Source organism: Symphodus melops, assembly GCF_947650265.1.
Source record: "Symphodus melops genome assembly, chromosome: 13".
NCBI classification, from domain to species: Eukaryota; Metazoa; Chordata; class Actinopteri; order Labriformes; family Labridae; genus Symphodus; species Symphodus melops.
Window position 1 is genome coordinate 15,424,363 of NC_136703.1, and position 15,060 is coordinate 15,439,422.

General features: G+C 39.0%; 1 protein-coding gene across 1 annotated transcript; it reads left to right on the forward strand.

Moving 5' to 3' along the window:
* Positions 1-1,908: 1,908 nt before the first annotated feature.
* Positions 1,909-14,776, forward strand: LOC306834476 (CD9 antigen-like). Its single transcript, XM_079360391.1, has 8 exons — positions 1,909-2,175; positions 8,837-8,939; positions 11,083-11,180; positions 11,345-11,419; positions 11,689-11,772; positions 11,873-11,923; positions 12,028-12,111; positions 12,203-14,776. Exons 1-8 carry the CDS (start codon positions 2,107-2,109, stop codon positions 12,266-12,268), a joined length of 630 nt encoding a protein of 209 aa, XP_079216517.1. The 5' UTR covers positions 1,909-2,106; the 3' UTR covers positions 12,269-14,776.
* Positions 14,777-15,060: the final 284 nt, after the last annotated feature.

Genomic DNA, 15,060 nt, shown 5'->3' on the forward strand with positions numbered 1-15,060 from the left:
TGTCGGTTGAGCTACAAGGCTAAAACTGTTGCAAATCCCTGAAGAGCTCCACATATTTATGATTTTTCAAATTGATACAATCTCTGAGCATTTGTTTGAGCCATTGTCTCTTTTGCCACCCTGTCATTCCTGTCTGACTCCGTAGTGCTTCCAGCTTTCGGCTTGGCAGACTGTTTTCTCCTCTATAAGGACTTTTGAAACCGCTGCCGAAATTCCTGGTGATCAAATTAAAGACTATACTCCATGGTTGTTGGGAAAATATTTATATTGAACATTGTGTTGCTGCTGAGATCTATGCTCCATGTCAAGGAATACAATGACAAAAGAAGACCAGGAAAGGGGGCTTTGAATTTCATTAATAGTAATGTAGCTCATATACTGTTTTTGCTTTTGCTATCTAAAACTTTGCAAGGCATTGCTAGGCATTGGATTTATAAAAAAGTAAGTTCTGAAATCAGAATTAATGTAAAAAAAAAGAAATGATAAGAAATAGGTTAACTTAACTCAGCCTACATTTGGAGAAAACAACTCAATCAGCTCCAACAATGCATAGTCATGAAAAGATCATTAATGCCAACCCACACAGCAGTTTCAGGTGTAAAATTAGTTTTAAAAAGACCTATTAAGGGTCAACTCATTCCTCTAAGGAAATATTACACTGTTCTTTATCACAGCCTGACAGAAGAAAATATTATTCCGAGGACAGATGAAAAACATGCTTCAACTTGATCTCTTCTCAAGAATTCAATCAGAACAATGAGGAGCAAAATAAGGAAAAAGAGAGTGTTTTAGCTTCCAGTCCATTCTTTCTGAGAACTCAAACAAATAAGCAGACGTCTTCCTTTCCTAACATCTTCGACACTTTAAATGTTGCTTTTAACAGACAAATGGTGCACAGGGCTGGTTTAGGGAAGGGCGTTGTACTGTGACAGTTAAGAAATGAGCCAACGCTTTGACTTCACCCTTTATCTTGCAAAAGGAAGTTGAGTAAACTGTTATCTCATTATACTATCACTAATATCTGCGTGGAAGCAGATTTTTTATTTTATTTTTTTTTTTACCAAAAGTTTACTTTTTCCATATTACACATATTGAATTAATTTTAAGAAGCTAAAACTGTAATCATTCCCAGTTTGTTTGTTTGTTGTTGTTTTTTTTAAATGTTACTATCTCTACTGTTGTGGAAAGTTGATCATCAGGGCATCCAATCAGTTCTGGCAGACTGACTGTTTCTTACTTAAGGGATTAACTTGGTCACCTCTACTTGAATGACTTCTTCATTTTGCCTGTACAAGGTACTAGGTGTGCTTCTGTTGTCAAAAGGTGTGAAACATCAAAAGACAATAAGCCAATATTCACTTTACAACATTCACTTAAAAAAAGTAAAGCAGTAGCCTATAGGCCTACTTTTATAGTAGGTTTTAGTAGTTATATGAAAATGCAAATTGTGCTTTGCACGTTGAACAGAACTTGTATTAGGTATGACTCAAATAATAATAAAATCAAGGGGGAAATAGAATTTATTACATTAGCAGACAATACTAAACGTAACAATTCCCTGGTTACGTCTCTGAAATACACATTTATTAGAGACCCTTACAAAAGAGAAAAGTGAGCTGTCCGCCACATTCTTAACCGCCTAAACTATTAGCGTGGGTTTTGTTTTTAGTTTTTTTGGGCTATCAAAGATCACAAGGAGCCTTGCAATTAAAAATTACAATGAATGAATATAACTTAAATGTTATCTGTTTATTACCAGGAATACAAAACGTCGACCAAACATAAGCGAAGTCCCTATCGTGTAGTCACAGCCCCCCTTCGCCCCCCCCCCCCCCCCCCCCCCAGTATTATTGAAAGGGGCGGTCTGGAAAGACTCTAAGCGGATCCCGCCGGCGTTTGTGCGCGCGCGTGTAGTATATTGTAAGAGCGAGAGAGAGAGAGAGAGAGACTCTTGATGCACGAGTGTTGTTTCCGGGCTGTACCGTTATTGTCGCAGTGAAGCGGAGCCAATACAAGCGACAGAGCAATATCTACTGTGGAGAGTTTAAAGGGCACACACACACACACACACACACACACCCTCACGCGCGCACGCATACAGCCGACATGGGGAAGGTGGAAGGAGGAATGAAATGCGTGAAATATCTCCTCTTCGTGTTCAACTTCATATTCTGGGTAAGTGCGTGCTCGCTCTATTCATTTTTGACATTAAAGTTGAGCTTAAATGAACAAGTGCCTCAAATTAGACTTTACTCTATGGGATCAAGTTGACCTCCACACCCGCGTGCTATTGAAGTTACGATGCTGAGATTGTTTACAGTTTTCGCATTCATCCACCCTGTTGTAGCCGAACCCTTTCATGCTGTATTTAGTTGAAGCGCACGCGTGGATTTACTGACTGTGCGTGGCGCGGAAAGGGTGACAGCTACGGTTTTTTTTTTTTTTTTTTTAACTCCTGGCTCAGCAGGCTCAAATCAGATTTTCCACAGAGGAAAAACCCGCCCCTTTTTTACCCGGGCCGGGGAAGCATGTTTTCGAAAGGAAGACTGAATGAAAAGACAGAGAGATTGAGAGAGAGAGCTATGGCTAAATGGAAAAACAAGCTCGGCAGTTACGCCACAGTTTAATTAACAAAGAGAGCTGGTTGTTTAAATAACGAAATAGTTGGCCGAAAGATCCCAAATTGCTTCCCTCTTCTGTACTTGAACATACACGGGATACACAAGAGAGTCACTTTAGTCAAGACAAACTGTCAGGTGGATGTGAAAGGTGTGAGTCTGTGTTTGAGTGTCCTGCACACATGCACTGCACGCGTCTTCATAAACAGTGACGTCTTTGTGAAACCCATCCAAAGTGTTTGCTGTAGATGAACATTTACTTTACAGCTAAAAGGAGTAGGTAGACAAACGGGACGTTTCTTTGTCTGTTTGTGTGTGTGTGTGTGTGTGTGTGTGTGTGTGTGTGTGTGTGTGTGTGTGTTGTGGTGTGGAGAGAGGGAGAGATTTTCCTACAAGCATCTGTGAAGTGGATCAGGCGCTGAGTGCAGTTTGAATGGAGCCATTGTGACAGAGGGACAATAGCATAACTTCAGTCTGTTGCTCCTGCCTGGCTAAGCAGGCGAGCCTTAAGGGACCCTGGCCTGAACGCAGCAGCATGCCCCATAGGACCCCAGCCTTAAATTGTCATATCTCCATCAAGTAATGTTATTAAATACGTTTTTGGCTGAAATCCCTTTGGAGTATGCACACATGCACAGAGAGGTCAAGAGAGACATGATAAACAGGTGGAGAGAAGAGGACAGCTATTGCTGTGCAGAGTGAATTGTCAGTGATTGAAGGAGGAGAGCAAATGTGACAGGAGGGAAAAGGGTCATTGGGAGATTGAGAGGGATATTCATGTGCGTGTGTGCGCGCTCACATGGTGAAAGAGGGACAGTTGGCATGAAGTTGACCCAGATAAGAAATGAAAATAGATCATTATGAGCATTGTAGGGTGTTCTGTGGGAGTATAAAACACATAATAAAACCTGTGTTTTTTTTCTCTTGCTGTATAAAACTTCAGCACATTCCCAAAACTCTTTTTTTTAAAACGACAATTAAGAGTTATCTCTCGAGCTATTCATCATCAAAGTCCACTCTGCTGATGTTTGAGTGAGGGATGATTGGAGTGTGTGTGATGAGAGCCAGTGATGGAGGAGGGGCAGATATGTTTGCCTTTAAATCCCTCCATGAGTAAAGCAGGACAGGCTGTGGTTCTGCAGTTGGAGTGTGGGGAGATGGAAGCTGGTGGACATGCTGACACTATAAACACACAAAAAAAGTTATTTTACCTGAATGATGAAGAGTGTTATATACTTAGCTTACAAAGCCTTATTCAACTAAACATGGTCATCAATCAATGCCTGTAAAGTGGTGCTGTGTTTATAGTTCTCTACAACTTCATGTCACAGCATCATGATGAAGTGAGATTCCTGCAGGGCTTCAATACAAAGCTGTCACTGATATAATGCAGGTCAAGCTCCTGTATATACACTGACTGCTAAAAATACAAACGCCTGGAACAATAAATCAATAACTTAGTGGCGTGTCAGGTCTGTGTTAGTGTGCTGTTGTTCACCGACTGCCCTATTTAGTCAGAAATGAAGTGTGCGAGCTACAGTGTGGGGCAATCATTGCTCAAAGTAAAACAAATCTTCTTTACCACAAATATTCCTCTAATGTCCTTTTAGGAGTGCTACAAAATGGTAAAAAAAAGATTCTATAATACATACAGAAAACAGTATCTGTCCATTGGAAGCTCTTTATCCAGAAAATCAGTCTCTGTGTTTGCTTTGTTTTCCTTGCTTTTGAGTCTTTCAATGCGTCTGCTGGTCAAATATTTTAATATTTGCAAAAGTAGCCAGCGAACACAAAATCTAGGGCAATTTTCTTAGTTTTGCAACAGGCAGAAGCTTAAGTCTTTTAAACAAACTGCTCCTCCTCAGCATGACACCTTTTATCATCATACATATATTAAGTTTTCTATTAAAAAAAATCCATTTTTAACACTTCTCTTTCTTCAAATGTGGTGAGTAAAAACAGCTTAAAACTGAATTTTAATCTGACTGGTTTAAGAAATGACCTCATGACCTAAGAGATGGAGAACTGAAGTATCCTGTGACATTGTGGCATGCACCACGGCAGTGTTCTTAGTCCCTTGCTGCTTTTATTGAATACCAGTGATTTAGTTTAGGAATGTCCCAATGCAAGCTTAATGAGTCTTTTAGGTAATTGTTTCCAAACCAAAATTTGCTAAACCAGGGGTGTCCAAAGTGCGGCCCAGGAGCCACTTGCGACCCTTAAGGGGATTTTTTGCGGCCCTCCACTTCAATCAAAAGAATCAAAAGATTTTGGCCCGAGGCCAAGTTATTTTTCTTTTTCATGTTAGCGAGGGCTAAAAGATATTCTTAAAATAGAAAATGTTCAGTACACTGTATTTTTTTTCTTTTTTTTAACAGCTTTAACTATTTTACAATTTTTTTTGTGAACTATGAAAATGTACCTTTGCATAATTTTTACAAACAAGCAGATTGTTGTTTAATCTATAATAACATGAGCTAAATAAATACAGAAAAATTAACCACTATACAGGCCTGATTCTGAGAAAAACAAATAAAAACAGATAGAGAAGAAAGAAAAAAAATCCAAGAATTTAAAGGTTTTCTTTTGTGAACCTTTAGATTATGATCTACAAAGGTTGACTATCTTTTCAAAAAGAAAATCTGAATTTCAAGAAGTTCCTTAAAGTATTATTTAAAAAACAAACCTGTGGCCCCATGAGCGATTCTGACACGATCATTTTGGCCCGCAAGAAAAAAAGTTTGGACACCGCTGTACTAAACAGTCGATTTTAAGGATTGAAGATAAGGTCATTTGAACACATCGTCTTTGTTTATTATCTTGATACATTTTAAAGTGTGTTTATGTTTTCAATATACCATTTTAGATTTCTGGTAACAGGCACAGACTTTACAATCTATATGGACAGAAATTTTGCTCTCACTTGTCTGTTAAGTGGAGGACGATGTGTGCCACCAGCTTCCCTCATCCTGTGGCAGAGTACATTGCATTTACTCCAGCCATGACTGTCTTTCTCCCATTCACACTGCCTTCTGCCCATCATTTTTAATGTGGGCTTGCATCTGTTTTCCTAAACATTTTCTAGACAGAAGCCTATTTTTGAAAGCTTGAGTAACACACTAATTACTGCCGGATTTAGAGGAGTCATTTAAAAATGTTTTGCTTTCAAATACTTCTTTTGCTTTCATTTAAATGAAGACTATTTTCCCTTAAAACAAGTTGAGTGAATTATGCCACAGACTGTCTCTAACCAAGACCACAGCTTTGTGTCATCCCAGTCCCTGCTCTCATGGAAAATCCCCCTCACAAAAACACAATGTAACTGCACTGTTAAAAAGTAGACTGTAAAATAACTTCAACAGAGAGATTTCCATCCCTCTCTTGAGTATCCAGGCGTACAAAATTTCTTCGGAGATGTTAGGATTGAAAAGAGGACTGTGCTTTTATTACTTATTACTAATATATGCTATATGGGATGGAGTTTTATCTTTGTCTCCAAACAAGATGCTTCTGTGTCTGCAGGAAGAAAAAAAAAAAGAAGATGGATCCTATGATGCCTTATTCCATTCCCTCTTTACTTGTTTCTGCCCCTTTCCCTCCTATTGTGCACCCCAGAGTATAGTCACAGGGAGACAGAAGGTCTTTGTCCTTTGGGTGAGGGAAGGGGGGTAAAATGAGGTGGGGTAAAGGAGGGGGGGTAACATGGAGATAAGTCGAGGGATAGATTTTGGAGGTAGAGAAGCTGGGAGAAGGGTGTGTCTGGTGTCAGACAGGGTAATGATGGTGTGTGTGTGTGTGTGGGGGGGGGGGGTGCATTAATAAGGGAGGCATGTTCGAAGGGACGCAAATGGGACCTTTGGGATAGTGAGATTGATGAATGAAAAAGTGGAGAATGTACGTTGCGCGACCTCACAGTGTGGTTTCCCCATCTATCGAGGTAATTTTGAAAGGCTTTTAAAAATAGTCATAATCAAGGAGGTTTGGTTGAGCTGTGAAGCAACCACCTGCTCCTCCATACAGCACTAACAAAGACCTTATCCTCTGCATCTTGCAATTGGACATTCACTATTGTTTACTGTCGTCATTAATACTTACACATACTTAAATTTGATATTCTAATAGTTGCTATCATTGAAGTTCTGTTTCATTATTGGTATTGCAACTATTAGTCTCTGTTACAAGGGTTTTCTTTGTTGTTTACTGTACATCTCTCGTTTTGTCGACATATCTCTCTCTCTCTCTCTCTCTCTCTCTCTCTCTCTCTCTCTCTCTCTCTCTCTCTCTCTCTCTCTCTCTCTCTCTCTCCTCTCTCTCCTCTCTCTCTCTCTCTCTCTCTCTCTCTCTCTCTCTCTCTCTCTCTGTAGCAGATGGCTGACCATAAATGAGTCTGGTTTTGTACGAGGTTTTTAACCCTGAAAGGAAGTGTATTGTTTTTCAAAAAAGTAAATCACCATGAAGTAATGTTAAATCTCTTTAAGTAAATAAACTACAAACTATACAATACATAAATACATCATTATATTCAAAGTTTTTCTGAACAAGAAATTACAATATTTAAATAATAATAATCTATTTTTTCTACTTATTATTACATTTTATAATCGACAAGTCAGTAGGTAGCAGTCCTCACTTCACACCTGCTGACATTATCACACCATCAGGTGTTCAGACAAATACCAGTGTTAAATAGATCCAGAGATTCTTTCTGCTCTAATCCAGCCTGGGTCAGTAAGTCTACATCTACAGCCTTTGCTTCGCTGTGCTTTATCACTTTGGACCTGTTAATCCTGCAACCCTGAGAGCTCAGCTGTCCCATACATCACCACGCACGAAACTAAATCCTCAGTTTGGGAGGAAGCTGCCTTTCCAACACCTGTCCTATTCCGATGCTTTACAACTGAGCTCCTGGCTTTACTTCAGACTGGCTGCATAAAATACAACCTGCAGACCTGGAGCAAAGGATGAGAGGAGCCAGACAGTGAGGACAAGGATGAGACACAAAATACAAAGACTGAAAAAGGAATGACAAAACCAGAAAAGAGCAGGTTTGGTAAACAAGCAGTCACAGTAAAATTAAGATGCAGTCTGGAACTGTTTGTTTTTCTCTGAACTAGGCAACAGTGTTTTCTAAATACATTTTCCCAACAGAGCTTGAGGACACAGAAACAAACAGTCATGAAAACAAAAAAAAACAGTCTAAATATGCTAAATTATGAGATCTAGGACACAGAGACCATGTGACTGTGAAATACTCTCCATTTAGTCAAATCATTTTATATCGTTGGCAACATACACACACACAGACACTGTTGTTGTTTTGAGGCAAGGTTCAGAAGGTTTCTTTAGGCTGGATTATCCAGGGGGGGGGGGGGGGGGGGTGCAGATTTAGTGAACATGAAAACCTCTTAGTATTGATCTTTCACTGGATCATCTACCACAGTCTCTGTCAAAACACTAAATTCTGACCCCTGAGAGACTGAAAGTGTTTTTTATTTGTCTTCTTTGCCCCAAATCAACAGCATCTCAGTGGGTATGATTTCAGTTGATGTATACTGATGGTGGTTTAGATGAAGGAAAATTTGAGCAACGTGTAACCACATTTCCAAACAAACAGGAGAGCCTGTGAAAGCTCAAGGTGCCATATTTGTGCCTGCAGCCAGAACTTGCTATGAGGTGTTTCAAAGTTACATAACAAACATTTTGATGGGATCTATTGTTGTTGAACCTGTTAAATATCCAACCACGATGAAGAGAAATATGTTTTTAGGTCCTAACTGACTCTTGAATTTTTGTTCCTGGGTTGCCTGGGTGCAAAGGGTGGAGGGACAGAGTGGAAACTCCCCGGCACTGTTTACTTTATTTATGTGGAAAATCACATTTAGACAGAGCAAAAGCGCAAGACCTCTCTAAAGGCCTGAAGACCATTTGCTGTCACTGTCAAGATGAAACGCAGCATAGCGTGTGTATGTGATGAATGCTGGAACCAATAAACACTAATGATGTCAAATCCAAAGCAGGAACAAAATGATAAGAGAAATGTGTGTCATTATGGAATAAGCAAAAGTTGGTCATGTCATTCATGGGTATTGACCGTATTTCTCAAAACAGGACCACATGGCTGACAGCATGTGAACAAAGGTCCTTTCTTTGTCAGTGTTTCCTATTAAAAAAACATGGCTCATTTGGGTTATCAAAAGTCTTTTTCTCTTTCTCTTCAGCTGATGGGCTCTTTTGTTTTGGCTGTGGGGCTGTGGCTGCGTTTTGACCCAGAAACTGTGTCTCTGCTCAATGGAGAAAAGGCTCCAGACACTTTCTTCATAGGTGAGTACCATAGGTAAACACACATTTGTTATGTGCTTTTAGAGCTTAGTAATAATCATCACAGGACCAGCATAGTGGACATCACTTTCTTTCATAATGGAACATCTTCACACAAAAGCTTTCAAAAAAGAAATCCACTCACGTGTTAAAGAAAAAACACTCTTGATCACTGATCAGTTTAACTTTGAAGTATCAGTTTGAAACTTAGTGATATTTAAGCTACATATTATAAAGAAATGGTCCTTACATCAGAGTCTTTCTCAGTCTGAAAAGTAAATTCAATAAACTGTAGATTAACATTTTTCAGCTCTGATTGACTGATTATATGAAAGAGACCACCATTGGTTCTCACCCAGAGATTTGGTGTAAGGGAAAAGCTTCAAGTGCGTCTCTGTATTTTTGTGTGAATGCATTTGAACGTTGTAGTTTGATGTGTATTCTACATGCATTTTCAACAACACATACTGTACTCTAATGTGTTTTTGATTATGAGGAGTGTGTGTGCACCTATCACACCAGAGATGAGTGTGAATAACAGGAAATCACAGCAGTTGATGCTCAAGGGAAACTACACATTGATGCTAACTACCTTTCACTCTGTATGCCAGCCTCCGTAGATGGAAAGAGTGGTAAGAGGGGGAGGACTGAGTGTGTGCACAGTTAAAAATACAGTGTGGAAGATGACTGTCATAGTAACAGATTGGAATCTATGGTTCTGAAGAAAAGGAGAGAGAGGAGTTCAGTTCTAGTGTTCTTCTAAAGGTCCAACCCTCTCCTACTCTCTGTCACAGCGCCAGTATAATAGTCATCTTAGTGTTGTTGTTTTTTTTTTTTTCAAACGTTGTCCAGACTAAACTATCCTCCTCCTGATTGGTGCTTTAGTACAAGGTGGTGTAATGGTAGACTGAAAGTGTTGCACCTACAATGACCTGTAACCGGTATTTTATCACTTCTCTCTGTTAACCAAAGATTTGTGAAACCCTTCAATGAATTGTACGGGTTGCAGATATAGATCGATAGATAGATAGATCCATCCATCCATCCATCCATCCATCCATCGACACACATTTGTTTCTGTGTGAAATAAGACTTAGAAGTCCACGTGTTGGGACCGAGGACGGTCGGCTTCTGTCAGGTCCTCTGAGAGATTAGTGTTACACATGGCTCTGACAGTGAGAGTCCTGTCCCCACAGATACAGCAGAAGGTGCTCAACAGTTGCCATGCGTCGTTCCTATGGCATCAAAACCAGAAAAAACGTTTGTCCTCATTGTACTTTAAAATGATTGATAATTACAAAATAGAGACAAGACTGAACTAAAACACAAAAGGAGAAGTAAAGCAGTGCTCTATCAAAGAGAACAGGAAACACATTTCTTTCAGTTTGTGGGTTAGGAAACATCACTTTAAAGATGATCAGCAAGCTCAAACACTCATAAGAACAAAAGGAATGACTGAATGAGTGTATCACACTAAGTGTTTTTCTTGTTGACACATTGGGATCGTTTGCATCGTCTTCCTCTCTTGGTCCCACCTGTGCCTACATCACCCAGGGGATGATGTGTCCTATCTCACTGCATTCTCTGTAGAATTGTTGCCTATAGCTACTGGCCCGACCTTCATGAGTTCACTGGAGGAACACATCTGTTCTTGAAATTCCTCCCTTCCTTATAAGATGGTAAATCTAAGAGGACCCCAAAGAGGACTTGAAACAAAATTCGAGAAGGCCCTTTTAAATCAGGGTAGTGACAAGGCTGGTTTTAAGAACTCCTATTAGAAGACAAGGCACACAAATTGGCTGTCTCCCAAAAAGAATTTGTCTGAAATTATCATGAACCTGTGTGAGGTCTGCTTGGCAACCTATAGTGACTGTTCAAACTTAAATGTGTAGCTATATGCTGCCTCCTGCTGGTGAGTGTGTCAACTAGTTGGAATCAGCCGAAGACATCAGCAGATATGTAGAGGGGAATAAAACCACTAAAGCAGTGTGTATGCACAACTTTATATTGATTCATCCCATTTATGTTGAGGGGTGGATTGAAAGGAAGTGTTTTTGGGTAATAAATATAGGTCTTGTTAACTTTTCTTTTGGGTTCAAATTGCAAGGAAGTAAGTGAGACCTTTTGTTGTGACCTGTTCTTCCAGGTGTGTACATCCTGATAGGTGCTGGCAGTCTGGTGATGTTGGTGGGTTTCTTTGGATGCTGTGGAGCTGTTCGAGAATCTCAATGCCTCCTGGGTTCTGTAAGTAGAAAACAAAACACAGGAGAAAAACTGATTTGCATTTTCTCTTAATATATAAAAGAAAACTTTTGTAAGAATACTATTTAATTAGGCATATACTGTATATCACTTAAAGCCACGTTACAATGTCCATACTTCCTATCTTCTATATCTTTCTTTCTCAGTTCTTTGCCTGTTTGCTGATCATCTTTGGTGCTGAGATTGCTGCAGGGGTGTTTGGATTCTTAAACAAAGAAAAGGTACACTTATTTATTTATACAATTCAAGAATCAAAAATAGGCACACAGAAAAAAATATTAAAGCCTGTGTGGTGGTGTAGTAGACACCTTTAAATGGCTTATAAGAATACACACTTTTTAGCTTCATCTTTTTTCTTTTTTTTTTTACAAAAACAATGACATATTTAATCAACATTTATATTCCATAAGATAACACGTCAATATTTGAAAGCTTGAGTGTTTACATGAGTGTGGTGAATATGAATGGCTAAAAGTTCTTTCTCACACAGATAATCCAAGATGTTCAGAACTTTTATGCAACTACCTACAATGAAAACAATAACAGCACATTGATTCAGTCATACCAGAAAGTGGTAAGTGAAAAACTGTGTTTCCTAATGCAGATACATTACACATCAAAAAGAGATTTAAATAAGAACATGCTTCATTGTTTTTTTTCTTCCCACCTTTTAGCTGAACTGTTGTGGAACCACAGCAAGCCCCTGCTCAGATCCAGAACCAAAGGCAAGATCTCTCACCAGCACCAGTGGACTCCAGATGAAATCACATCTCTTTGTTGTAGAATAAATGAGTTGTAGTTCCTGACTCCTCTTTTCTTTGTTGTGCAGGACTGTGAGACAGGCATCAAGGACTTCTTTAACAGCAAACTCTACATCATTGGGTACGTGGGCATCGGCATTGCTGGAGTCATGGTGAGTCAGGTTCTGAGAAGAGTGAAAAATGCACACCATGTTTTTTTATGCAACAGAACAGTTTTATTAAAAACTGTTTTTCTTTTCACAGATTATCGGGATGATCTTCAGCATGGTGCTCTGTTGTGCTATTCGCAACAGTCGGGAGGTCATCTGATTGAGTTCATCGGCCAATCACCACTCCCAAAAGACTGTACAGCCTTCAGATCACATGTCCATAATCTGTTATGGGACCAAGGAACCAAAAGGTTCTCTTTCCACTCTGGTGCTTAACCCAGCTATCCTGGCCTTATTTACCACTATTTTATTCAACTTTTTATTAATTTATTTACCATCACAATCCAAGATACATTCTCTACCTTTCTACAATATCCTCATAACATTCCCATCATTTACATATCCAGTGGTAAAAGTATAATTCATGACGTTAACCTGATAATCTCTTTTTAAAAAATGTCCCCCCTCATGGCCATTTAGCACCCACTACAAGTTTTTAGCCCACATACTAACATAGTAACGTCAGTGCTTTTTCACACAGCCTTGACATTGACCCTAAGGCTGTGGGAAACTTTAGCCTTAGAGAGAAATCTGAGGTGAGAGCAGCTGAGTTTGCTTATCTGTTCATGGAAATCGACACACACAAACACATACACACACACACACACACACACTTGCGCAGACACACAAGCACAGCAAAGTTGTGTAATGTGAGGCCATGGCCCTAAAATAGGTCTTCAGGAATGATATTGAATCCTGATTGGTCGTATCAAATCAGGATGCCGAGGAAGGAATGGCCATCAAATGTTTCAGAAACTGAAACGTCAACACAAACTGCTCACAATAACATCTGTGTTTGTCTTAAAGGAATAGTTCTATGTTTAAGGGATTTGCCTATTCACTTTCCTAATGAGAGTTGGACTTGAAGATTGATACCAACGATTTGTTACCTTTAACATAGCTGACATAGCTGCATCCAGTCGTTTTGCGAAGCTCAGCCTTCCCGTCTGTAGCTTAAAATGTAGGCTTCATTTCAAAGACGGTGGTGTTAATCATCTTCTCCATCCCTCAGGAAGGAACCTAAGAAGCCTTTTTCTTAAAATGTCAAACTATTCTAAACTTTACAAGTGTTTAAAAAAAGTACTGTTCTATGTGGAGCAAACCATCATTTATATAAAGAAAACATTGCTGGTTTAAGAGATGTCTTTTACGATCTGGTTTTAGACAACTCAAGGTTTAAGATCTTTCTTTGACAGAGGTTAATTGAAAAGCAATCCAAAATACCTACATTTAAACATTTTCCAGAAATGATGCATCACTTGTAGTTTAGGAGGAGATATGTGTAAAGACCTGCTGTGGTACTTAAAAAAAGATACTTTTAATTACTTCACTGCATTCTATACTGGAAATGAGATTCCCTTTTTTTCATTGTATAGTCATATAACCACTTTCTTTTTCTCTTTGTAATATACTGTACATGCTCTCTTACGTAAGAGGGTACCCCTGAGTCTGTTGACTGTATGCTTAGAATATCATCTGGCCAAGCTAAACATAAACTAGCCAGTCATCTGAGAGCCGGCACTGAGCCTGTCAAGTTCATTCATCCAAATGGGGTCTTTCATCTTCTTATTATTACCATCCTCTTTCCCCTTTGTGCCTTAATATTAAACTGCATACAACAAAAAAAGTAAGAAACAACCTGTTATTCCTCTCATCAACTTCAGCTGGCAATAAGGCTGCACAAATTTACCCAACCTGGAATCACTTATATTAGTCCAAGTTAAATCAGGCCACTATTAATTCTCCAAGTGTCAGATATCTAATGTGTAAATATTTGTTTTCTTGTAGTTGTACTTCATTTTGTAGCTGACGTGACGCTATTTAAAATGTTGTGTGTAGACAGAAGCTTTAGTAGATGTACAGTGTGATAGTTATGAGAGTGCTTTTAATAGTCAGAGCCAATCCACTCAACTAGAAAAGCTCCTTTCACGTGCCTTTTTTTGATAACACAATTTTACTGAACCACAGGCTGTCTGAACACAGCAGATGAGTGAGAAGTTGTACATATGTCTGTTGATTTGGACTGCGGTCAATTGTCAAAAACTTTCAATGAGTAGCACATATGGCTCACTTTTCTGTTATTATTTTGGTGCGTTTAAAGGTATCACACTCGACTGTGTCGTCTCATCCCTGCCAAGAGAACAGATGTGATGAGAGCAACAAAATCTCTGCCACCTATCTTTCTAGTAGTAATAAAAAAAAATGTTTGCTGCTTAAAACAATGACTTTCATTTTAATTTCATTGTCAGTCTGTTTTTTTTTTATTACATGTCAGCGTGATGAGACACAAGTAAGTAGATCACAAAAAAATCATTGAGGTTGTTGGGACGACAGCAGGCAGTGTTTACTCTGTGCAGTGATGCTTTCACTTCTGTGGAGTTAAAATAGGACAAACTGGTGCCACTGAATCCACAAAGCTCCTGCTCTGTTTCTCATCATATTTGTATGAGCAAATCTGAAGATGTAAAGCACTGTGCATGATATAAAGACACTCTGTAAACAGTCAAGCTTTTTGTAATTCTTTGTGTGTTAATTTATTTGAATACCATGCCAGGCTTCTCAGGAAGGTAGGTATTTAAAGTTAAATAAAGGTTGACGTTTTACATTAGTCTTTTGTTTTGTATTTCATAGTGTGTGTGTGTGTGTGTGTATACATATATATATATAGTAATATAGCATGCTATAAATACTGTTGATAAACAGTATATAGGCTTTTTACCTTTTATTGGAGGGACAGGGCGGATTCAAACAGGCCTCCTCCGGGCTTTGCACATGAGGCCTTCAAACTTACCACTCTGTCACTGGTGCTCCAGTTACATGCGATTTTATAGTTTCCATTTTTATACAAATCTGCCAATTATTGTACAAACTTCCAGTTCTTAAATAAATCTT